At 41.8% G+C, this 25,480-nt stretch overlaps 2 protein-coding genes across 4 annotated transcripts in view; one reads left to right on the forward strand and one right to left on the reverse strand.

Annotated features, from left to right (window-relative positions):
• The window catches only part of LOC308702085 (uncharacterized protein), a 27,000-nt gene continuing 1,520 nt past the window's right edge, over positions 1 to 25,480 (reverse strand). For both annotated transcript variants that reach the window (XM_081384713.1, XM_081384712.1), the window contains exons 2-7: positions 16,531 to 16,866; positions 14,608 to 14,934; positions 14,344 to 14,484; positions 12,156 to 12,467; positions 11,428 to 11,721; positions 1 to 2,413 (exon numbers count right to left, since the gene is read on the reverse strand). In XM_081384713.1, the coding sequence (XP_081240839.1) occupies positions 2,343 to 2,413; positions 11,428 to 11,721; positions 12,156 to 12,467; positions 14,344 to 14,484; positions 14,608 to 14,934; positions 16,531 to 16,822 (1,437 nt within the window). In that variant the 5' untranslated portion in view covers positions 16,823 to 16,866 and the 3' untranslated portion in view covers positions 1 to 2,342. The remainder of the gene's footprint in view (positions 2,414 to 11,427; positions 11,722 to 12,155; positions 12,468 to 14,343; positions 14,485 to 14,607; positions 14,935 to 16,530; positions 16,867 to 25,480) is intronic.
• Positions 24,405 to 25,480, forward strand: part of LOC308702087 (uncharacterized protein) — a 4,971-nt gene continuing 3,895 nt past the window's right edge. Inside the window, exon 1 of one of the 2 annotated variants that reach the window (XM_081384721.1) lies at positions 24,405 to 24,491. In XM_081384721.1, coding sequence (XP_081240847.1) covers positions 24,467 to 24,491 — 25 coding nt within the window. In that variant the 5' untranslated portion in view covers positions 24,405 to 24,466. The remainder of the gene's footprint in view (positions 24,492 to 25,480) is intronic. The other variant, XM_081384718.1, reaches the window with a different exon arrangement.

The raw sequence follows: 25,480 nt of genomic DNA on the forward strand, positions 1-25,480 counted from the left end.
AGAATAAATCAAATATATCATTTTATTTGGCAGGTAAAAATGTATCATGCCAATTACACAAAATTCAGAAATATTAAATACATTACATGAAAGGGAATTAACAATAGATTCTCAAGAAACATCATATGTGACATATAGACATTCTTAGTGAACTTTTCAAGTGAAGGAGGAAATTAAGGGAGGAGGGAGACGAGGATGCATATATAGCATATATTATAATATATATTTTGCCAGCAGCCATATCACCCTGTAGCCCAAGACTGGTTGCCCACTGAAGTTAAGCAGGATTGAGCCTGGTTAGTACCTGGATGGGATAACTCCTGGGAAAACAAGGTTTCTGCTGGAGGAGGTGTTAGCGAGGCCAGCAGGGGGCGCTCACCCTGTGGTCTGTGTGGGTCCTAATGCCCCAGTGTAGTGATGGGGACACTATACTGTCAAAAAGCACCGTCCTTCGGATGAGACGTTAAACCGAGGTCCTGACTCTCTGTGGTCATTAAAAATCCCATGGCACTTCTCGTAAAGAGTAGGGGCAGTACTGGGCAAATTCCACCCATTGGCCCTTGCCTATCATGGCCACTCTCTCTCCTCTCCACTGTAGCTGGAGTGTGGTAAGCGCACTGGTTGTACTGTGGCTGCCGTCGCATCGTCCGTGGATGCTACACACTGGTGCTGGTTGAGGAGAGATTCCCTGATATGATTGTAAAGTGCTTTTGGTGTACAGTAGTACTTTTTAAAGCGCTATATAGGCTAAATGCCTCATTCATTCATTCATTCATTCATTCATATAAACAATGAGATAAGTTAGGATAAAGGCTGCATTCTGTGCTCTTTCTTTGAGATATCTCTAGGGTGTGTTTTATTATTACTTTAATGCATGCGATTTGATCTCAGCTTTTGTCTTAGCAGGAAAATTAAATCTTACAGTAGGCTCATCTCTTTGAAGCTTGCATGGCCATAAAGTACTTAGCTGGGGGTTTTGTTAGTTAGGTCACCTGATGTACTCGTTACATCATAAGAAGAATGGCGTCTATGCTAATATTAGTCTCTCTGTTTATCCCGAGGTTTACAGTAGTCTGCCGGATCCAGGCCGGATCCAGATCTGATAAAGGACGACAACGCGACAACCAGAATTCCGGTACGCGCCTGCGCACATATTAAAATGTGCATACCTAAAGACTAAACACGTAATACAGTGTTTTCACAGATTCACGCTTTTGAAATTTACACGGAGATCATAACTTTTTTTAACATTTTTCAAAGAAATGCACCTCTGAACCTATTTCACAGTTTGCGTTCTCTTGCCACCAAACACTGTTGTCGTGGAAATGAACAGCCAGAACACATTATAAGTTTTCTGTTTTCAGTTAAATTGGTGTCGTGTAAGCGGTCCCTAAGTTAATAACTAATGATTTTTGCAATGGATGTGAATCAATCAAAACTAACTTCAGCTGAAAAAAAAAAAAGATTCTAGAGCTGCTGTAAAGCCAAAACAATCTCTGTTACTTTAATTTCCTATTATCACTGTAAAGCTGCTTTGAAACAATCTATATTTTTAAAAGTGCTATATAAATAAAGGTGACTTGAATCATCTGGAAGACTCATTTGTGTTTGGTTGGCCCTTAAGTCCTACAAGACACACAAACAAGAATTGAGGAAAGACGACAAAGAGATGGCGAGAGATTAACTAGACATACAAACAAAAAGAAAAAAAAAAAAGAAGACGAGACAGAGATATCAGGACTTTAAAAAGACAAGCAAGAAAATGATAGACAAATAAAATACAGACAATGAGAACTGAAATTGAAATGTCAGACAAGAAGAACAAAGAACATATAAAGCTGCATATATAGACAAAACAAGAGAACAGTCACAAAGTGGATGATCAAAAAGAGGAGGAGACAGACAAAAGTGAGAAAAATGAAAACATGAAGAATATTAATAGAAGAAATGTGGTGGGGTACTTATTCTCGAGGCTAAGCCCCTCATCTATTCTTACCCTAGCAACACCCCTGGTAGTAAACAATAAAGCTACAGCTATTCCAGGTCTGAAGTTTGCTAATTGTAGCACCATGGATCATTTGAAAGTGTCACGCGTCCTGAGTATATATAGCGAATGGCTAACTTTGAGGATTGTGTCTCTCTCTGCTTTCAGAAGTTCTTCAGCAGTGAGATTAGTGTCTGTAGGAATATCTTAGTATCTACTGTTAGTCATGTACTCATCACTTTTGAAATCATTCGGTCTTCTTCCAGCACACAGGTTCATGTCTCACTTTCATAAAAGCAGAAATCTGTTGTTGAGCTTGATTGTTGATGATTGACACTGGTGAGCGCGTCTTTTCTCATCAAACTGAACTCGAGGCCTCCTGCACGCCCTCTATCAGGTGATGAGTCTCTGATTCATTCACTCGTTTTTCTATGGAAGAAAATACACAGACAATCACAGATATTAAAAAAAGAGAAAGCATCCATTTTGTTGCATATAGCCTACATTCAGTTGCAGCTAATCTCGAGAGTTCCCATAAACACACTGAAAGCTAAAACTAAAACAAAAGAAATAGAACAAATCTAATATTTTGACAATATGAATCACTATATTTTTCCTTGAAAAATAATAGAGTATAGGATACTGAGACTTCATTCATCTTCCTTTTGCTTCAGAATAAACAAAAAGATTCTTACAGTTTTGCTCTGTTCCTCACTAGCAGCATCTTTAGACAGTTTTAGCTATTGACAAACGCGCTCACTGAACATGAGCTGCTCCTTCTGGGGTTTATTTTGTTAAAATGACCAGCTGACTAAATAAATAATTGCACTTTTTTCACTAAATGTACAATAAGACCGTAAATTCACAGTGTAAACAACGAGTTTTATCTGACCAATCAAACAGTGAAACTAGTGGGAAAAAATCCACTGACATTATCACTGGATATACAGTGGGCCAGTAGTTAAAATGTTTCTTTGCAAAAATGTTTTTGAATTCTTAAAACTTAAAAATGAAAAAAAAATCTGGAACATGCATAGTTCAAATGACTGTACGCAATTGGATAGTCCTTTGTTGAGGCAAAAACAAGTAACTAACAAAATAGCATCAGGCATAAGAGACATCAGGATTCAAATTGTCCTTAAAAGATATTTATTCTTGCAAGAATGTTCCCAGTCCATCCACAGTCCAGCTGCAGGTGGAGTGAGACCCAGAGCAGAGGTTGACCAGCTCCTTATAGTGTTCTATTCAAAAGCTATCTCCTACAGCCCCCACTAAACAAAATAACAAAAGGGACCCCCCCCCCTTGAACCCTTCACAGCACAAGGAACAAAAGGGACCCCCCTTGACCCCTCCCCAGCACGGGAATCTCCTTACCTCTGAAATCTCACACACACACACCCTGCAGCTGTATCAATATCATAAAAGAAACTCAAAATACAGCCAAAGAACGCATGGCATTCGTTTGTTAAATCGTTGAAAATAAAATACAAAGAAAAGATGAATTTTTCCACAAAATTTCCTCCTCTTTATCATTCTCTGATAAACAACATAGAAAAATTCACTCTTGTTTTCTAATCAAACCCATTATACTATTAAATCTTTAAGAATAGAATTAATTCAAGTCTTAATTCAAAAACAGTTATACCCTTCATGTATATCAATACTAAGCCCTAATTTGATTCAATCAAATAAAATCGCAAAACTTTTCTTCAACCATTAATTGGTCAACATTTTCTCCAGATATGTTGATCATCTCGTTGCCTCATGGACGTTCCATCTTCACCAATATGACACTTTGCATGCCGTAGACAGGATTTTTTCCAACGTTGGCAGGGGAGATTTGTTTCTAGCACATATCATTGATCCCCTACTTTATTCTTTGCGCTGGCGTGTGAGGTTGTTGATGTTGGTTGGTATAGTTTAGGTCAGATGCTCGGACCCAGGTCTAACATCCTTCAATCATTTTCAAATCCTTACAAGATTTTCCCTTAGATCACGATCGCACCCCCACTGGAATGAGTCATTTACTGTCTACTGTCACCTGCGAATGGAGGCCTTAAGTGATTTTGTTAGTGAGCGCGTGTCTTGTCGTCCCTTTGGTGTGACCTGTGAAATTTTCAACCTGAAACATATCACCGGATAATTTCTTGCTCATTGAATAGCACTCAGGGTCCTTGTTCCCCTGAACAAAACAATACAGAATCAGTTCTGTTTGGTTCAATCCATCCTGACATCCTGCAAAATGAAAATTTTAAGTTAGGCATTACACGGGGTTAGGCACTGTTTCTTCACTTTGCTCATGCCATGCGCAAAAGTCTGCATCTTCTGTAAAGAAAAACAAATGTTGAGGTTATTGTCACATAGTTTTCTTTTGTCTGCTGTGCTGCCACATCTGCTCCGGCGTTTCCTGTCAAAACAATTCTTGTTATTAGCACACTTAAAATACAAACAATGCACACAATTAAACCCAATGTCCTCCCAACATTTATCTTCCCACCTGTGCGATGGCTTTCAGCAAATGTGAACCCCTTAGTAAACCAGATCTAGCTGGTTAATACAAATAAAGTTCTTCAAATAAACCCCTCCTGGACTTTTACTGTCCTCATATACCGATGAGGTCAAAGCTAGATAACCTCTCAGCCTGCTGTGAAGACAATGGGTTTAGCCCTCCCCCCCTGGATTTACTGTTTTCCCACCTGTGAGGCCGAAATGTCTTTGTTTGTGGCCTGAATACAAATTATCCATACTAAAAAGTTCAAAGACTCATCTGACCACTTGTTTTACTGTGCGTTCTCCTGTTCCCGCCATGAGCATATTCATCCTCCTCTTGATGCACGACACCCATCTTGTGCATAAATTTAACATAATAAAATTCTCTTACTTTTATCAGACGCTTTTATCCATAGTGACTTCCATTTCAAAGTACACATTTACATTCTTATCAGTTCTTGCTTTCCCTCGGAAATTGAACCCATGACTTTGGCGTTACAAGCGCTAACGCTCTACTGTTTGAGCTATAGAAAACTGCAATATTTGTTCATATTTATTTGGTAACATTTGTTTGGATAAAGTTTGCTAACCCAAACGTTGTCCTTCAGCCAAGTTTCCCATCTTTCTCTGCCTCTGAAATAAAAATATTACTTAAAGCCACAATTTCATCTTCTTATCAAATTGTTTTTTAAGGCAACGGCCCCTAGTCTCACAGCGTTTCTTGATTTTTCAGGCCTATTGTTTGGTCTCTTAATCAACTGTCATCTACGAACATTCTCCAGGTCATCAATTGGTCAGGTCAGGTCGTGTACACTTTGTCAGCGTCAGTACACTTCGTCAACGTCAGTCGAATAACAATCTTCCCCTTTTTACAATACATAACTGTTAAGGGCTCTCTGGATAATCTGATATTTACTTAGCCTACTGTACGTGTTTGTTGCTGTCAAATTTATAACTTTTTCTCAACACATGACTGACGGCTATCTACGACTTCACAATTCTAATTTATCAATACTTAAACCTGTCCAGAAAGTAATTCAAATCTACTGCACATCATGAATGACCAAAATAATAATTAACAGACAGAGCTCGATGATCAATCAACTTAAAGCTCGTCCTGTTCTGTGTTGCCTTCTCATCAGATTGACTCACAATCCTCAGCTTACTTTGTCATTTGCCTTAACCCATCTATAATGCTAAAACACTCTTTCCAGAGGTTAATGACACATGTATACACACTATTCAGACAGAATAGTTGTCCTAAACTAACACATACTGTACAAAACATGAATTCACACTCACACTCTTCCCTGACTATGAACCGCTCATATTTCTTATTAATATCTTTTATCTAAAAAGATTTAAATTCTAAGTGACATTCTAACCTTTTCCTGTATCTTTTATCTAATGTTTTATGGCCTATTAACCAGTTTCAAAGCATGTCTGTTCATTATCCATCTGATTTTAGAAAAGTCAGCTGGATTGTTTTGGTGCATTATCTTATTTTGCTCCAGCTTTCTTTGGCTGACTGATAACAGAAAGACAGACAGAGTACCATCCTCTTCCTCCACTCAAGCAGTCTCTTTCTTTCTCATTATAAGCAAATAATCTTTTCAACAGCCTCCTAGGACTGTAACTAAAATAATCATAGTCATATTCAATCGTTCTATGATCTTTTCTAAGGTTATCTTTAGTTTAAATACTCAATTTACCTAACCTTTGTTTTCCAGAAAATTCTCTTGAGTCATCTTTAGCCACCACCATGTCTTATAGTGGTCCTTTGTCATGTCTAAATGATCTACAGGAGTCAGAACTGACACATTAGTTCAGCATCGACACAAATCTCTGTGTTTTCCTTGCTCATCAGGCAACTAACATTACAATTTTTTTTTTTTTTTTTTTTTTTTAAGCTGTCTCCACAACAGATAACCACTAGTTCAATGGTCTCTGCTGGCTCCTGAATGCCCATTCAGATCAGCTCTTAACCTATAATTGTCTTTTCTTCAGGGTGTTGTCCCCTGGCACAGTTGCAGACACTTGTCAGAAAAACAAGCCATTCAATCAACGCGGTTTCTGGTGAGTGGTATATAGAGGAACTCACATTTTCTGGGTCAGACGGCCGTAACTTCTCACAGCTCATCTCGCCTCTCAATGATCTGCTGATGCTGGTCGCCACTCAGTCAATCAGCGCCACTCTCATATCCATCTCACATAAAAACACCTCCATCAGGAAATGCCCAGTGTTTTTGCGTGAATTCCCCTGTCTTAGGTTGCCCTTTTGGCCAGAGGGTCTTAACCGTCTCTGGGGTAAACACTTCGTACACACGTGGTTACCGCTCTTTACCATCACAGAATCTGTGACCGTTTTCTTCAACATAATCTGTTGTTTTCTGGAGCTTAGGAAAAGGCGCATTCAAGAGTCATCAGAGCCATTCTGACCTAATAGTGTTCACAGGGAGACAGGTTAATAACAACAGTATTTAATCACTTAAATTCATTAATCATCTTAAAGGTAGCAACCTGCTTAGATTATAGTCAGTGAATTTAGATCACAATCGTACATTCAGTGTACTGTTACTTCTGTAGCCGGAGCCATCAGCCCTGTTTTATGGTGGAGGCTAAAATCAGACAAAGAAGCGGTCCTAAAATAAACTAGTCAAAAATGTCACTTCTATCATTTAAGGTCTGCATTATTATTTTAAAGACTTCTTTCCACATCTATGAATCTTTTCAACTGAAACACTGTGCTTTACACAGCCTCAGACAACAGCTTTCAGCTGATATTGAATGAGAGAGAGACTCTTGAGGCATTCAGGACTGGTACACTGCATTCTCATAAACTTTTAACTTCAGACTTTATCTACCATCTTTTTCAACTGTAGCCCATCTTAAGGCATCTTTTCCATGAATTACATGTATTGTAATTTAGACATAATATCCACTTAGAATGAGTCTCTGTTGCACTGAAACTGTGGCAGTTTCAGTTACAGCACATGCCAGATTCAGATAAGCAAACCTGTTTTGGCCAAATCACAATCTTATCTTTTAAAATCAACATTAACAAGCCTTTGTTTAATCAAATGCCTTTTACACATTTTACATTTAGCAACTGTTAATCCTGTAACACTGCTTCTGTTTATTTTATCTTAAAGAAATAATACGAATTATTCTAGTTCTTAATAACAATTTCATTTCAATTTTACTTCAATGTTTTCTCTAAGAGTTTATCAATCTGCTTCTATGATTCACTTTTGAGGCTGCTCCCTGCTTGTGATACATTTTTTTGATTATCATTATAAATCATTCATTAGATTTGTCTCTCCATATCATCTAAAACCTTATCAAAGCATTTCATTCAAAAACACAATCATCCTTTTAGTGACCGGTACTTTTAAAATATTTTGCAACTCATTTAGTCTTATCCGTAATTTTATGTCAACCGGTACTTTTTATAGTTCTTTCCTTTCAAAAGGAATTCCTTACACTTAAATCTTTCAATCTTCTTACAACTTTCAAAAGTTCCAACTATCAACTTTATTTCTCCCTCATTTACTTTTACAGTCATACAGTGCGCATACAGTCACTGAATGACCCAGCTGACTGCAATAAAACACTCTCTGTTATTCTGCCTTTTATCTTTCTAACAGCTTCACCCTATTTTGCACTTCTGAAACATTGTGTTGTATTCAGGAAATGCAAACAGAGCCACTGATAAGTTCTCTGCATTCTCCCCCACTGTCCCAGCTGCAAATTCAATTACAATAGCCGAATTATAATCTTCATCATATTAACATTGATCTACTTTCTAACCCATATTAACACAGACTTTTCTTTAAATTTGTGTCATTTTGGCACTTTCTTTCTTTGGAGCCAGTTAAGTTATTGTTTATCTTTCCAATCACAATCAAACTTTTACTAAACATCATCTGCAAATCTCTTCAGAGCGTGAGCAGAACTGCTTACAGCATTTGCTCTCTTTTATCTCACTATTTATCAGGACTGTTCAGTTACTCTTCATACAGTATTAAAACTTTAACGTGTCATTAATTTCATCAACACTGGTTTTTAAAAGCTTATTCTTCTATCAAATGGTTAGTTTGCAGATTCAACTTAAATCACAAAATTGTATTATAATTATTCAGTCCTACTTATCTCTACTGTTTCACAGAAAACACAAGATTCTCTAAATCTCCTCAGTCTCTAAATTACACAGACAGCTATCTTAGCCGCTTGCACCTTCAACTCTTGTTACAAAAATATGGCAATCTATTCTTCAATACTCTGTTCTCTTTTCATAACATTAATACAATAAAGCACATTCACATCACTATTATTGGCAGAACATTAATTTTCATAAGCGACACGGAAAATCTAAATATTCTAAATGGGTTTCACAAAGTTTCTGATTAACTTTAGTCACACATGTCTGGGGAAATTATCTCCAACCCATAATTTCCTTTATAAAACAATATATTTCCTTAAATGGCTTAATATCAACAAAATATCCAATCTCTGGACATTTTCTAATTTGATATTATCATCAACAACACTGATTACAAAACAAGTATACATTTAACATCCAGAAGCTGGTTTGAACAAGCAAGCGCTGTTGCTGTACTCCCAGCATAGCTGGACCCTTTAGGTTCAAAAGACAATCGTTTTACTTAATGAAACATTCCTTATCCTTATATCATGCCAATCCCTGTTAATCATACTCAACGCCCCATTTCCATCTAAAACTCACTTTTCGTACCATTTCAACTTAATTTGACTTAATCAGGCGTTCATAAATAGTTCCATGAACTCTATCGTTCCCTACATATCAGTTCCTTCTGCATCGACTCTGTTCTCTTTTATCTGCTTCTTTCCCATCCAACAATTCACTGTCCGTTCACAGTTTTACACTCATGAACAAACTTCAACAACCCTTTCTGACTAGTAACGGATAAGTTAGCATTTCAGAAAACCCTGTAGGCTACCTTTGTACAATCTCATATGCTCATCATTCACAACACTGCTCAAATCATCAGTCATAGCTTTGCTCAAAGTTTCATCAGCCACACATAAAGATTTCCAACCGTTTTTTTTTTTTTTTTTTTTTTTTTTTTTTCATTGCAGGTAGCAGAAAGTAAATCAGCGTATGCATTCGTGTGTGCGTCCTTTACACACATGTTTAACACACACATAACAACCATTCTGTTTTCCCTCGTTCTTTTCTATTGATTCTTTTACGACATTGAGTCTTATCTTACTCAAGGTTCCCGCCTCGGGGAAATACATTTACATTTACCACCATCATTATTTCTCCTTTGACAGAAAATTGGTGTATAAAAATGATCTACTTTACTGTTAGATGACCCCATTTTGGCTGAGTTCCTCTTTTCTGGATTTCACAATTCGACACGTGTCTTACAGAATCTGTCAAACGTCTTCGACAGACCCGATCTTTCCCTTACCCCAAGATCGGTCGGGTGGTTTGTAATTACGTTTCACTCAAAAACTTCCTATAAGCACTTTCCAGCGCTCGATTAATTCTGAAATATATATATTTTTTTTTTTTTTTTTTTTGGTTACTAGCACTTTTGAGTAAAACTAATTAATCAATAACTGTGATTCCCCTGAATCTGTGATTCCCCTGAATCTGTGATTCCCCTGAATCACCTGTGGGCTTTCCGTCCACCAACGAGCTAAGTGAGGTAGAAACTGATCCGAATTCCTCAGATCAATTCTTTCCCTTACCCCAAAAAATTTGTGATTCCCCTGAATCACCTTTCGCTCGTACCAAAAAGCAAAACTCAGCCAACATGGTTCATGTTCACTCACAATTATCAAAATAATTTAACTGTCTCTTACCCGAGATGCTTTTACTGCCTCCGAGTTCTTTCTGAATCCAGTGGGTTCCTCCTGGCCCTGATAGCAGTTTTGGCTCTTCTCTCTCAATTCTGCGAGGTAAGACTAAAGCCTTTTGTGCTTTAGGGTGATCAGTCCGTCAATACGCTTTCTCAGGGCCAGAAGAAACCTCATGGTTCGCACTTTCTGACACCAACTTGTTGAGGCAAAAACAAGTAACTAACAAAATAGCATCAGGCATAAGAGACATCAGGATTCAAATTGTCCTTAAAAGATATTTATTCTTGCAAGAATGTTCCCAGTCCATCCACAGTCCAGCTGCAGGTGGAGTGAGACCCAGAGCAGAGGTTGACCAGCTCCTTATAGTGTTCTATTCAAAAGCTATCTCCTACAGCCCCCACTAAACAAAATAACAAAAGGGACCCCCCCCCCTTGAACCCTTCACAGCACAAGGAACAAAAGGGACCCCCCTTGACCCCTCCCCAGCACGGGAATCTCCTTACCTCTGAAATCTCACACACACACACCCTGCAGCTGTATCAATATCATAAAAGAAACTCAAAATACAGCCAAAGAACGCATGGCATTCGTTTGTTAAATCGTTGAAAATAAAATACAAAGAAAAGATGAATTTTTCCACAACACCTTCAATCAGACCAACGATCCGAGTGACGTACTTTGCAGCAAAAACTCCATGCAGAAAACGTGTCAACAAACGTGTTGTTTTGTAGCATTTATCGGTGGTTTGCAGAAGCAGCAATGGCATCGAGCGATTTTTGCAGGTTGTGCAAAAAAAAAAAAACATTAAAGTGAATGGTATTTACACCCACTCGAGCGATTTGATTGCTAAACTAAAGAAGCCATTGAGCATCGTCGAGGAAAAGGAATTGGATTGGATTAAACCCTCCAATAGTGCGCCAGGTGGATAAGCCAGTTTGTGATTGGTCCCCGCAGATTTGTAACGGAAGCAGGATAAGTAAATGTACAGGTTTCCAGCCTGAGCTGCAGGGCGAAATCAAATCGCCAGCAGATCGAGCTGGGTTTACCCAGTCTACTTGTATATATCGATATATAGTTGTTATAATAAATGTTGTTCTACTCACTGTTGACCATCACATTGAATCTCCTGAATGTGGCCTGTTCTTCTGTGCTGATGATCTGTAGTTTAAAATGTCCAGATTCTGTTTTTTTTATGTTTGTGATGTTCAGAGATCCAGTCTTTTGATCCAGCTCCAGTCTGCCTTTGAATCTCTCACTAATAGTCATTTCTAATTCCTTTTTAATAACAACGAGACGGTTTTCAGGTCCAAACGTCCACAGCATCAGATCCCCTGTCTGTATTTCAACACCAGTCTCGAGAGGGACAGAATCTCCCTCTATCACTTTTACTGTCCTCACTTCATGTCACAGCAGCACACAGAAACAGAGAAATACAGAAAAACAAGTGATTGAATGAATTTTGTTTGCTGTTTCAACATCACATACATTTAAAGTTAGTTCAGTAAAATATACAGAATATTTATTATATTGCAAAATGTCCCCCTCTAAAAAATTTTTTATAGCAAGCTTAACGAGCAACAGGCACAGGATTCATTTTGAACCGTTTGTATTCAACGGAACTTTTGATGTCCATTTATGTTTATTTTGTGCTCTTTAACTTGTAGTAAAGAGGACTAGATGATCGGTTCATGCCCGCTACACTGCAGCTTGAACTACAAGGATCTGTCACGCCACATTATAGAGCACCAAAACCACAGTTATTATTTGAATTAAAAGGACACAATTTGAAAGGTGACAATCACGTGAACAATGGAAGAGTTGATATACTTACCACTGACAGTAACAATGAATCTCTTGTTTTTGGTTCTTCTGCTGCTGGTGATCTTAAGTTTATAGAGTCCAGTGTGAATGGTTCTGATGTTATTGATAGTGAGATCCCCAGTTCTCTCATCCAGACTCAGTTTGCTTATGAATCTCCCATCAGCACCTGGAAATGTCCTTCTGGTCTCTCCATTGATTTCAGCAATGAGTTTGACTTCAGCTTCATAGCGCCACTCTATCGTATCAGTACCCTGTATTTCAGTAAGACCAGTGTGTAGACTGACAGATTTCCCCTCCGTCACTATCTCTTCCTTCTCTTCGCCTGTCACAGCAACACACAGAAACAGAGAACAGAAATGTGTTCACGAGTGTGCAGGTGTACATCTCAATTACTGTGCATTCACCAACCATACCATAAATGGCTCTTGCTGAATTTCAGGTCTTCAAAGTGAGGTACACACTGAAAATATTATTCTCTTTTCTGTGCTTTGCTATGATATATTCAACAACAAATGCCATTGAATGTCAAGGATGTTAAAGGGGTCATATAATGGTACATGCACTTTTACAAGTTGATTGTACTGAAATGTGTGTTGGCAGTGCCTGTACACAACCATCATAAAATGATAAAAATCCATCCAGTGGTTTGTTTTTAATCTCCTTATATGTTTGACCCTCTCTGAAATCAAGCCGTTCGATTTTGTGACGTCACAAAATCGACGCCCCTCCCGCGATTGTGATTGACAGCACTGCGTTTCAACACAGACTCGCTCGTGAGCGAGCTGTCCGTCATCATAGTGCATTGATATGCTGGAGAAGAATGGCGTCGTCTAAGCGATTGTGGCGTTCTGTTTTTGGGTGTAATAAGGAACACAGCAGTCATTTTGATGTTTTGATGGAATATTCCCAAAGCATTGACGCGAGGATTCCCTTGCGGGGATTCACCACGATCAACGTCCATGCTTTCATGTTTGCGTGAATCATTTCACACCAGACAGCTTTACAAACGAGGGTCAGTAAAGCTGGTTTTGCTAAGAAGCTGCTCCTGAAAAAAGGATCGGTACCAACTATTCATGTTCCTGCTGCACCTCCAGAAGAAGAAGTGAGTGTAACGTTTTATTGACCTTTATATTAATCTTTGCAAATCGCTTGCTGCACGCTTCACGATGAATGCGGCTGTTTATACTCGGGGTACATTACGGCATGTTTTCCATGTACGACGTTCTCAATATCGTAATCCCACGTTTATAATGAACAACGCATTATGGTTATTGTGTTACAAACGCTGTACGCATAGAACAGAGGCGCGGAGTGAGAAAAGCTCATTATCATTTAAAGACACATGCACTTAAACGGCGTGCTGAAAACAGAGCTGTTTTTGACCAGGTAAAATGAGTGTTTTCTTACAATACTAATGAGAATTTTTAATTAAAGTATAGAAAATACTATTAAAACGTAATTTTGTAAAAACACTTAGTATTGAAAATCTTGAACTGAAAAAATGAACCGGCTTTCTATTCATATAATACAGTGAATGACAGCCGTCTTTGGTCTCCCAGTGGATTACATTATTGTCAGGTTACATTAAACAGAAAACATTATTTTTGTCTATATTTCATAATGAACTCAGATAAGCTCAGTGCCGACTCATTTTCCGCCACTTATTTTTCGTGAATTAGAATATGTGCAAAGGATTGTGGACAATTGAAGAGCGCGAAGGATAAACTTGATGCATCCTTCAAAATGAAAAGTGAAACAAAGACCTGTCCAAATACTCGCACTAGTGGTCTGTTCAGTTGACAGCTTGTCTACTTACACGACATATTTCCAGAGTTCCAGAGAAGTGGGCGTGAAGATCGCAAGTGTTTTAAGATTCTACTCAGTGGGACACACTTAATCACTTAATTTACAAACTACATATAATCTCTGCACCAATAAAATGTGCAACACTTTATGTTTCACAAACTAATTATATGTAACATTTAATTAAATATTCCTGAACGTGAATGACAGGTTACGCTGAGCCTCCGAAACAATATTATGGGATAGTGTGAACCACATGTGGTTTTCAAATAAGCATGAAGTGTGTGTTTAATTAGGGTTGAAGCTAATCTCTGCAGACCGGTGCCCCCAACCATCCCCCAGTTTTAGAAAGTTTGCAGGACATGCAAATCCTGTTTGAAGTATAAAATACTGACCTTTTTGCTTTTTTAATTTAGAGATCCTCCAGCGGTAGTAAATCAAACCAGCAGCTGCAGCCACGAGCAGAAGAACAGGAACCAAAACACCAAAACCTATCCCTGCTTTAGCACTTGAAGAAAACTGTGGATCTGGGATGGCTAAGAGAGACAGTGAAGGTGTCAGTCAATGTGATGATCCGAAATGACTTCAAATATATGCTAATAATACTGTATGCCATTACATTGAAAGACTAGCTCTTTCAGTTACTCAGAGTGACTCACCAGAGACAGAAAGAAGGAATCGCTGTGAGCTCTCAATGCCTCTGATCTGTAGTTCATAAAGTCCAGTGTGTTCGGTTCTTGTGTTTGTGATAGTCAGAGATCCAGTTTGATCGAGCTTCAGTCGGTCTCTGAATCTCTCATCAGCATCATTTAATGAGGTCTCGTTAGTTTCAACATCAATTTTAGCCAGGAGAATTCCTTTATCTCCAAATCTCCACAAGATCAGAGCATCTTTGTGCATTTCAGCATCAGTGCGTAGAGTGACAGACTCTCCCTCTGTCACTGATACTGACATTAACTTCAGTCCATCTAACTCACCAACCACACCTGCAAATCAAGCAGAAAAGTGTTTCACAACGTTTCACAAATTTTGAACGAGTTAGTCGGTTAGGATTATGAAATCCTGCTTGTGTGTTGCAAAATTTGGAAACTCTCATTCCTTTTGAAATATTTTGATAAATTCATGACATGTATCACTTTATTCTCTAAAGGCCCTTGCACACTGAGTCCGAAATTTTCGTATGCGTTTTTTTGTATTCATGATTTGGTGGCTCAAAACACCATCCAAAATGCTTGCTGCAGATGCGAAAAAACACAGAAAATCAAACCCGATGCAAATTTTATTATGACGGACGAAAGTCTCGGAGGCAGTGTGCAAGCGTGATTGACATAACGTGAGGTCGTATATATTTTTTAACGTGCAAAAATTTAGGATGAGAATTTCGGACTCAGTGTGCAAGGGCCTTAAACCCTATTTAGTTTGAATTCATTTTCAGTACATTCAAATAGTACACATTTTTTTATGTTATGGTATCTTAAAGCCCCAGAACAGAACTGTCTGCACAAATTAACAGACTAAGAAAATGATTTAATATGGTGTTTTAATAAGAAAAGAAAATACTATGGTAATTTTATTTTTGAAACCTTTCATATAAACAAATTGTATAAATATCAGTAGTTTTAAAGCTGTTGAGATCATTGAAAAACTTTTTTCTGGTAATTTGTATATTCTCAAATGTCAGGGCAGCGCAACTGCAAACATGTTTTTTTTATTATGAATTGACAAGATAATGACAGTAAACATGATAATGCATCAACCAGAGAAGCCCAACTAATCCTTGTGGAAAAGTGAAAAGGCTTGTACTCAAATACTAATAAATACAGCTGCTTTCAATTATGGGTAGGTTGGTACACTTTCCGTGTCAGGTGGTACAACCAATGCAATCATAAACTTCTTTATTGTATTTAAAAATGTTATGTATGAACTTGATCGCATATGCAAAAGCTAATACAGACATCCAAATAGAAGCCGGTTCAATGTAAGATTAGGTAGTGTAACTGAAATGAATGTCCCTATATGATTATTTAAGATATTAAATATTAAATATTATTAATAAATATTAAATGTAAGCTAATATCTCCTATTATCATTCTATTTTTTATTTATTATTGTTCTAAGACAAGTTAAAGATGTTTAACACTCAATTATTTTCATAATAACTAATATCATACCAAGTAAAGAAAAATTGGTCAAACTTTATATTAACTACTATCTACTTGTCAGCAGTGCTTGCATATATATATATATGTGTGTGTGTGTGTGTGTGTGTGTGTGTTTATTTATTTTATTTTTCTTACAAATATTTGGTTGTACCGCCTAACAACTACAGTAAACAACTATAGTGAATTTAAACACTTTGAAATGTTAGTGACACTTTGAAACACTTTGAAATGAAAAAGTTTTTTTTTTAAATACCATTTTTTTTTTTGCTTTATTTTTCACTCACCAACATGAGTAATATTCAAATGGGTGGTTTGAAATCATGAAATCTGACTTTTCATAAATACTAACATAATAGGGTTTAAAATTACCATATTATTAACACATGACCATTGTTATAATGAAAGACTTGAGATACTCACCACTGACAGTAACATTAAATATCTTTGTCGTAGTCTTTTTACTAGAGATGGTGAGTTTATATTGTCCAGAGTGTGTGATTCTGGTGTTTCTGATGGTGAGAGATCCAGTGTTTTGGTCCACCTGTAATCTGCCTCTGAATGCCGCATCATCAGTGAAATAAACTGGAGTCAAGTCTTCCTTTCTCGTTATTTGAGATATTAGAGAATCTTTTGGTCCAAACATCCACAGTACCGTATCATCGTTCAGTATTTCAGTCAGATCAGTGTGTAGAGTGACAGAATCTCCCTCCATCACTGACACTGGCTCAGATTTATCTGTATCTGTATCAGACACACCTGGAATACAAACAGAACCAGTTCTCTTACGAGAGTCCTCTCGTACTGCGTTTTATCAAAACGCTACGGGAAAAGTCTCTTTTCACGAAACACTGAAGCAAAAATTATCCTTTAATTTTCATATATGTAAAACGCGTTGCGGCAGCAGCAGACAGCTATGGCGAGACGGCTTGCTCGCTCATTGGCTGCTCTGCGGCAACTGCTTAAGCCTATCGAGCGAGGCCTGAGATGACATCAGGCCAATGAGGGCGCTTCGCGCCCTCCTCGCCACTTCCCGCCGAAACGGGCGTGGCTTACCTCTATAAAAGGAGCTCGAGAAGGCTGACTCACTTGATTTTAATCTCGTCAGCGAAGCGCACGCATCGCTGGATCACGGAAGCAGCGTCGTTGAAGCAAGCACATCAGCGGGACGAGCCCTCGAAGCTGCTGGCCAACGCCGCCTTCTACAGCCGTACCTGCTGCGCTTTCCGGCGCCTATATCCTTTTCATTGCCTTTCTGTGTGTGTGTGTGTGTGTTTTCTGCAACACTCACCCCTAAAAGAGCTGCGTCTTTTTTAAGATGCCTTCTTGCGGCTCGTGCCGAGCCCCACTCACCGAGGGAGACAAGCACGTCATCTGTGTTTCCTGCCTGGGTGAGGACCATGCAGCGCTCGCGCTCGCTGACGGCGGATGCCCTCACTGCGAGCTTTTGCCGATGGTGACTCTGAGGACTCGCCTGGCATCCTTTTCCAAGCCTGCATTCACCGCCGCGATGCCGCGCCGTAAAAAGCGCCGCTCGCAGCGGGTCCCGGAACCCGCTCCAGCCCGACCAAGCTCGCCGGTTCGCCCGCCAGCTTCACCGGCCTCTCTCGAATCACTTCCTGATGCTCAGCGCCCGCAGTCTGCCGCCGCTTCATCAGAGGAAGTCGGTTCAGAGGCTGCGTCGGGGGAGAAGGATTCCTGCTCTCTGATAGCTTCAGGCAGCGAGGATTGGGCGAGCTTTGAGGACCTCGCGCCTCCTGCCCGCAAGCCCTCAACGAGAGCCAACATTGAGAAGGAGCTCATGCGAGTACTCGCGCTGGCCGCGGCGAGCCTCGGCCTCGAGTGGTCTGCACCGGAGCCCCCCTCTCGAACCCGGCTGGATGGTAGCTTCCTCCCTGGTGAGCGCACTTCTCCGGAATCTAAGCCCGCTCCTTTTCTTCCTGAGTTACATGAAGAAGTTGCGAAGGCCTGGAACGCGCCCTTCTCTGCGCGGACGCGCTCATCTGTGTCACCCGCATTTTCCTCTCTGGATAATGCCGGAGACCGAGGCTACCTCTCTCTTCCGCCGGTGGAACAGGCGATAGCGACCCACCTTTGCCCGCCCTCTGCTGGACGGCGGGCTAAACCGGTGTTGCCTTCTAAAGCCTGCCGCATGACGTCGACGCTGCTCGCGCGAATCTTCTCCGCCGCTGGGCAGGCCGCGTCATCGCTACACACCATGGCTACGCTGCAGATCTACCAGGGTGATCTCCTCCGTAAACTGGACGAGATGGGACCTGACGCTATCTGCATCGCGGATTTAAGGAGCGCTTCAGATCTCACGCTCCGAGCTACTAAAGCCGCCGCACAAGCCATGGGACGCTGTATGGCTTCCGCCACTGTCGCTGAGAGACACTTATGGCTGACGCTCACGGAGATGGCCGATTCCGAGCGCACTGCGTTTCTCGATGCCCCGCTGTCTTCCACCGGCCTTTTTGGTTCTTCTCTCTCCGAGTTCGTGGAGAGATTTACCGAGGCCCAAAAAGCGTCTCAAGCCTTCAAGCACTTCCTGCCGAAGCGCTCCGGTTCTGCAGCGGGTCGTGGCAAACGGACCCCGCGGAGCTCTCAGCCTCAGCCCCCGCCTTCGGCCGCCTCATCGCAGCAGCCACAGCAGCGCAGCTCGAGGCCCCGCTCTCGGTCCAGCGCCCGGCGCCCCTCCTCGCGCGGGCCGCGATCGAAGATCGTGGTAAAGCCTGAAGTGCCGAAGAAGTCCTAGCAAGCCTAGGAAAGCGCAGGTGTGTGAGTCCCGTTGCGGCCGGCCTCTCACCCAAGCGCCCCACTGTTTCAGTCCCAAGATTTGCGACTGTTCCAGTGTTTTCTGCAGAGAGCAAGCCCGCACTGCTGCCCGCTTGCCTGCACACAAAAGCCGTTTTCACGGCTACCCAGATAAATCTCAGAAAGAGTGTATTTTCTGGTGTCTCGGCCACGGCCGATGGTGCTATAAATGTAGTCTCGATGCCCACTCCTCAGTGCCCATCACTGCACGTAAGCACAGCCCTACACTTAGGGCCCGCGCACATAAAATCGACTCAGGTCGATTGCGCTTCCAGCATAGTGAGAGTGCCCACTTCCCAGTGCCCACGAACACTATGTCTAACACATCACAGGCTCTCTGTAAAAACGAGAACTGTGAGCGCGCGCTCTGCTCAGGCAGACGCCGCGCCCAAAGCAGTAAATGTGCCCGCTCCCAGCCCACATCTACTCGCTCACATGGGTCCTATGAGACTTTCTCAGTCCTCCCTCACTCAGCTAAGCACTGTAGCGAGGTCGAGGATGAGCGTCTCGCCCGCTGTATTAAGCGCGCGCCCCGCCTCAAATGCCACAGGCATAACGCCTATGTTTGTATCCCCCGAAGCGCCTCTGTCGCACGGCGATCAGAGCGCGCTCCGTATCCAGCCCCTAGCCAGCCATGCAGATGCATGGGCAGCGCTCCCAGGGGTTTCGGACTGGGTGCTAGGCATTATAAAGAGAGGCTTCTCGCTACAGTTTTGCCGACGCCCTCCCCGCTTCACAGCGCGCGTCGAAACTACGTTTTCGTTGGAAGTAGCTCACCTACTTCGAGCCGAAATATCAAAACTGATAAGCAAAGGGGCGATAGAGCGCGTTTCCCCAGCTCTAAGCGAAGGGGGACTATACAGCAGATACTTTCTAGTCCCCAAAAAGGACGGCGGTATCAGACCCATACTGGATCTAAGACGGCTGAACAGAGTATTAGTGAAACGCAGTTTCAAAATGCTCACAACCAGCAAAATTCTCGCGCACGTTCGCCGAGAAGACTGGTTCATGTCGATAGATCTGAAGGACGCGTATTTTCAAATACAGATAGCGTCACACCACAGGCGATACTTGAGATTCGCCTTCGAGGGTCAGACATACCAGTATACAGTCCTGCCATTCGGCTTGTCCCTAGCACCTCGTACATTTACGAAATGCATGGACGCAGCGCTCGCTCCTCTCAGACTCAGAGGCATGCGAGTGCTGAACTATTTGGACGACTGGCTGATCCTAGCTCAATCACGATCACAGCTCGTGGAGCACAGAACCATTTTACTCGATCACCTCGAGAATCTTGGTATCACAGTCAACTGGACGAAGAGTTCATTGAACCCCAGTCAAACGATTTCGTTTCTGGGTGTCGTTCTGGACTCACAGTCTATGACAGCGCGGCTGTCACCACAGCGCGCGCTGGCCATTCAGCGCGCGGCGAGGTCTTTTCGCCGCGGCGCTGTCACCCCGCTCAGGAAGTTTCAAAAGATGCTGGGTCTCATGGCCTCAGCATCGTCAGTTCTCCGGCTGGGCCTGCTCCGCATGCGCCCGCTGCAGTTCTGGTTGAAAGCGCGGGTACCGCGCAGAGCGTGGGCGACCGGTCGATTACGCCTCAAGGTCGATCACAGCTGTGTTTCAGCCCTGACGCCTTGGACGGCGGACGACTGGTACCAATCAGGTGTAAGCCTGGGGACTTCCTCGAGAGTGAGGATGGTGTCTACAGACGCATCCACCTCGGGATGGGGAGCTCTGCTCGAGGGCAGACCGTTCTTCGGCCTGTGGTCGGAACGAGAAAAGCTCCAACACATAAACTGCCTAGAAATGCTGGCAGTGCACAACGCAATGACGCGTTTTTGTCCCCGCATCAAGGACGAACACGTCATAGTCCGCTCGGACAACATGGCTGTGGTGTCCTACATAAATCGCCAGGGCGGTCTGAAATCCATATCCCTGTACAGGCTGGCGAAACGCCTCCTATTATGGGCTCAGCACAACTTACGCTCGCTGAGAGCAGTGCATGTACCTGGGCTTCAGAATGTGGGCCCAGACAGACTGTCCAGGAACAATGTTCCCCCGGGCGAATGGTCTCTACACCCACAAACAGTCCGGCTGTTGTGGGAGAGATTCGGCAGAGCGGAGGTGGACCTTTTCGCATCCCGCGAAAACGCGCACTGCCCCGCATTCTTTTCAAAAACCGACAGCGCGCTGTCCCGAAGGTGGCCGCGCTGCCCGTTATACGCTTTTCCCCCCGTCTCCCTCCTGCCACAGGTGCTGGAACGGGTCAGGGAAACGAAATGCCCAGTCCTGCTTGTAGCTCCGTTCTGGGAGAACCAGATATGGTTCCCAGTTCTTATGCAGTTGACAGATATCGATCCATGGCCACTGCCGTTGAGGAGAGATCTCCTCTCGCAGGCCGGGGGCTCGATTTGGCACCCACACCCGGAACTGTGGTCCCTTCATGTGTGGGTGCTCAACGGATACCCGTTGGTCTCACAGAGGGAGTCGTGAATACCATCACTCAGGCTAGAGCGCCGTCGACACGGCGGCTTTATGCTTCGAAGTGGTCGGTTTTCTCCGGCTGGTGTACAGCTCGGAGCATTTCACCCCTCGAGTGTGAGGTAACGGAGGTTCTCTCCTTCCTACAAGAGCTGTTGGATAAGGGCAGATCCCCTTCCACGCTCAAAGTGTATGTGGCGGCTATTTCAGCGTTCTTTGGTTCAACGCTGGGTCAGTCGCTGGGAAGGAATGATTTAGTCATCCGCTTCCTCAGGGGAGCTAGGAGACTGAATCCGCCTAGACCTCCTTCAGTTCCTTTGTGGGACCTTTCTACGGTCCTAGCGGCCATGAAAGATGCCCCTTTCGAGCCTATCCAGTCTATTAGCCTCAAACATTTGTCTTTCAAAACAGTGTTTTTGATGGCTCTCGCTTCAGTGAAGCGCATAGGCGACCTGCACGCGCTCTCTGTGAGCCCGGCGTGCTTGGAGTTTGGTCCTAATGACTCTAAAGTCATACTCAAACCTAAGCACGGCTATGTGCCGAAATCCCTCAACACGCCTTTTCGGGCTCAGGTCATTTCCCTGGCTGCCCTGCCGGCATCAAGTGAGGAAGGGGACTCGAGTTTTCTTTGCCCTGTTAGGGCTTTAAGAGCTTATATGTCCCGCTCTGCTGTCTTCAGACAGACAGAGCAGCTCTTTGTCTCGTTCAGTGGACGTTCCAAAGGAATGGCTGTTTCGAAACAAAGTCTATCCAGATGGATAGTTGACGCCATAGCGCTGGCTTATACTGCCAAGGGCATTCCATGCCCGTTGGGAGTCAGAGCGCACTCCACGAGAAGCGTGGCTTCTTCGTGGGCTTGGTCCAGCGGGATTTCCCTACAGGATATATGTACGGCGGCAGGCTGGGCCTCGCCGTCTACATTTATCAGGTTTTATAACCTAGAGGTTCCCGCCTTGCAGGCTAAGCTTTTGTCGGTGTAATCCGTTCAGCCGTCTAGTCAGACCGCTGAAACTCACGCGCTATGCGCTACCGACTATCTTGGGCAGAACTGTGTAAGACCCACATTTCCACATTAGTTCAGGCTCCCTACCCTGTCTATGTGATGTTATACTTGCGTCTGTGGACATGTCTATTCTACGACGCTACAATTTAGGGAATCAAGGCTCCCGCCCTTATTCCCTGACTCTGTGTGAGTCAATCTGGTGATTATGCACTGTATGCCTGAAATAGCTTCCGGTGATCAGTGTTTTTATCCCAGCACGCACGGCGTTTTGCAAGGGGTTCCCGTAGCGTTTTGATAAAACGCAGTACGAGAGGACTCTCGTAAGAGAACGTACTCGGTTACTAACGTAACCTCGGTTCTCTCTAGAAGAGGGAACGAGTACTGCGTTCTCTGCCGTGCGTACGGTTCACTCTGGTTCGCTTCGGCGATCAAAATCAAGTGAGTCAGCCTTCTCGAGCTCCTTTTATAGAGGTAAGCCACGCCCGTTTCGGCGGGAAGTGGCGAGGAGGGCGCGAAGCGCCCTCATTGGCCTGATGTCATCTCAGGCCTCGCTCGATAGGCTTAAGCAGTTGCCGCAGAGCAGCCAATGAGCGAGCAAGCCGTCTCGCCATAGCTGTCTGCTGCTGCCGCAACGCGTTTTACATATATGAAAATTAAAGGATAATTTTTGCTTCAGTGTTTCGTGAAAAGAGACTTTTCCCGTAGCGTTTTGATAAAACGCAGTACTCGTTCCCTCTTCTAGAGAGAACCGAGGTTACGTTAGTAACCGAGTACGTTTTATGATACCACACTAACTTCAGCTAAATGATCATTGTGTTAGCTGCTGGAAAGAAAAAAAAAAAACAGATGGATTACTGTTCAGGGGTGTGTTTGCCAAAAGTACTAACAAAATTACAATAGCAAGTTCCAATGAAATCTGTTGATAACAACTGTGTCTATGTAATGTGACCATAGTCGTTTTTGAGAAAAGCACCCCAGTTATAAATACAAAATTTAAGAGCATACACAACAAATAGCTAAGCATTACAAGATAAATGTACTTTTTATGCATTTGGCAGAAGCAACTTTATGCATACTTGAGAAGCAACACTGCATAAGCGATTAACGCTTGTCAGATTGTATCTTGAAAATAAATATTTTGTCTTACTGCACTGACAGTATTTTTTTTTATTGGTTTATCTTAGTTTTTACAAGTGAAACAATAAACTAAAGTTGCATTATCTGAAACAATAAAGTCTTAATCCTTCATGTTGCTTCTCAAATAAATGCATATTGTCTCAGGACAAAAATACTCATCAAGAATAGGATATTATTGCTGTGTAATCTCTGTTGGACTTATTGCTAGCACTGCACAACTGGAGTATGTAAAGTACGTTTTTGTATATTTACCAAACCAGATTCTATCGGTGAAGATGCACTGTTTACTATTACAAAAACAGTCAGTAGACTTTTTATCAACGAAAACTACATAAAATTTGAACATTCGAGGCCTCATTATATTTGAGGGTGTTTGGAATCGAAAGGATCAATGAAAAACTAGCATTCAACATCATAACACATAATGACATAAGAGATTCACTGTGCTATAAATATTCATACTCAGAAAGTTTATATGGACCCCTTGGCATTACGTCAAGGAAAACTGGGGAAGTTGAGTAAAGCCAAGTTGGCAATAAATTCACAGATTCGAACTTCCCGGATTAATAACTCATGATTTCAATAAGTTCAATAAACTTTCATTTCCTGCTTTTTATCTGTTGGGTATTTTACTTAAAGTGTGTGATGAGGTCAAATATTTAGGACATTATATAACTGATGACCTGTCTGATGATAGGGACATTCATAGACAGTATTGTATGTTGTATGCACAAGCTAATATGCTGAATCGCAAATTTAGTAGCCTATGTGTTCACTATCTGTGAAGACTACACTTTTTAAAGCTTTTTGCACTCCGATGTACACTGCTCACTTGTGGCGGCGCTATAAAAAAAGCAGTATGCAGAAACTCAATGTGGCATACAATGATGGTTTGAGGCTGCTGCTTAAATTGCCACGATGGAGCAGTGCGAGCCAAAAGTGTGTAAGTGTTAATGTATTTACGTGTCCTGCTGTACTCAGGAATCTCATGTATAGATGTATGTGTAGATTAGCAGAGTCATATAACAGCATCATCGCAAGTGAACCCTGCATTGAGTGCAGTTAGGTTCACTTCGAGATTGTGGAACCATTGGCGTTTTAGTCTATATGCTAATATTTGAACACTCTCTTTGTGTTTGTGGAATTTTGACTGGTATAGTTTTTTTTTTTTTTTTTTTATTACTATGTGTATGTTTGTATAGTGCAATGGACCATTTTGACCATGCATGTCCTGAATAAAGAATATGATGATGATGATCATGAGATAAACGTTGTTACTACACAAATAACACCTCTTTTTAATCGTAGTAACATACACAAGCAGCTACAGACTAATTTTCCGCAAAACGAGCTTTCCTTCGCAGTGGACAAAATGCATTGAACGCATTGCGCAGACTGAGAGACAGATCCGAAGGGACCGTCTGCAAAGTGCAAAATTCGAAAAGTGTTAAATGTCACCAAATTCAGTTTAGACACCACTGCCATCCTGCTGGTTATACTGCAACACTTATTTTGGAAAATATATAGCCTATATATGTTTGCATAATTTTTATGATTTTTATTTATGACATATATTCAATAGTTCACACATCACTGCTCTCCTGGTGGTTATAAAATGTACACAAAAAGACATTTTTTACAAAGTAAGTGGTATAACTAACAGGACAGCAGTGATGTGTGAACTTAATTTGGAAACAATACAGTGAATTACAGTGAAGTAATTGAATATTGTTTATAACTAAAAATTATAAAATATAATATGCAAAAATATGTTTTTCCAAACTAAGTGTTGTAGTATAACTAACAGGACAGCTGTGATAAGTTAACTGAATTTGGCATTAATACAGTTAATTACAGTGAAGCTATTGAATATTTTCATAAATAAAAATCATAAAAATTATGCAAAAAGCTAGATTCCAAAATATATGTTGT

This window comes from Scardinius erythrophthalmus (genome assembly GCF_964197995.2).
Source record: "Scardinius erythrophthalmus genome assembly, chromosome: 14".
Taxonomy (NCBI): Eukaryota; Metazoa; Chordata; class Actinopteri; order Cypriniformes; family Leuciscidae; genus Scardinius; species Scardinius erythrophthalmus.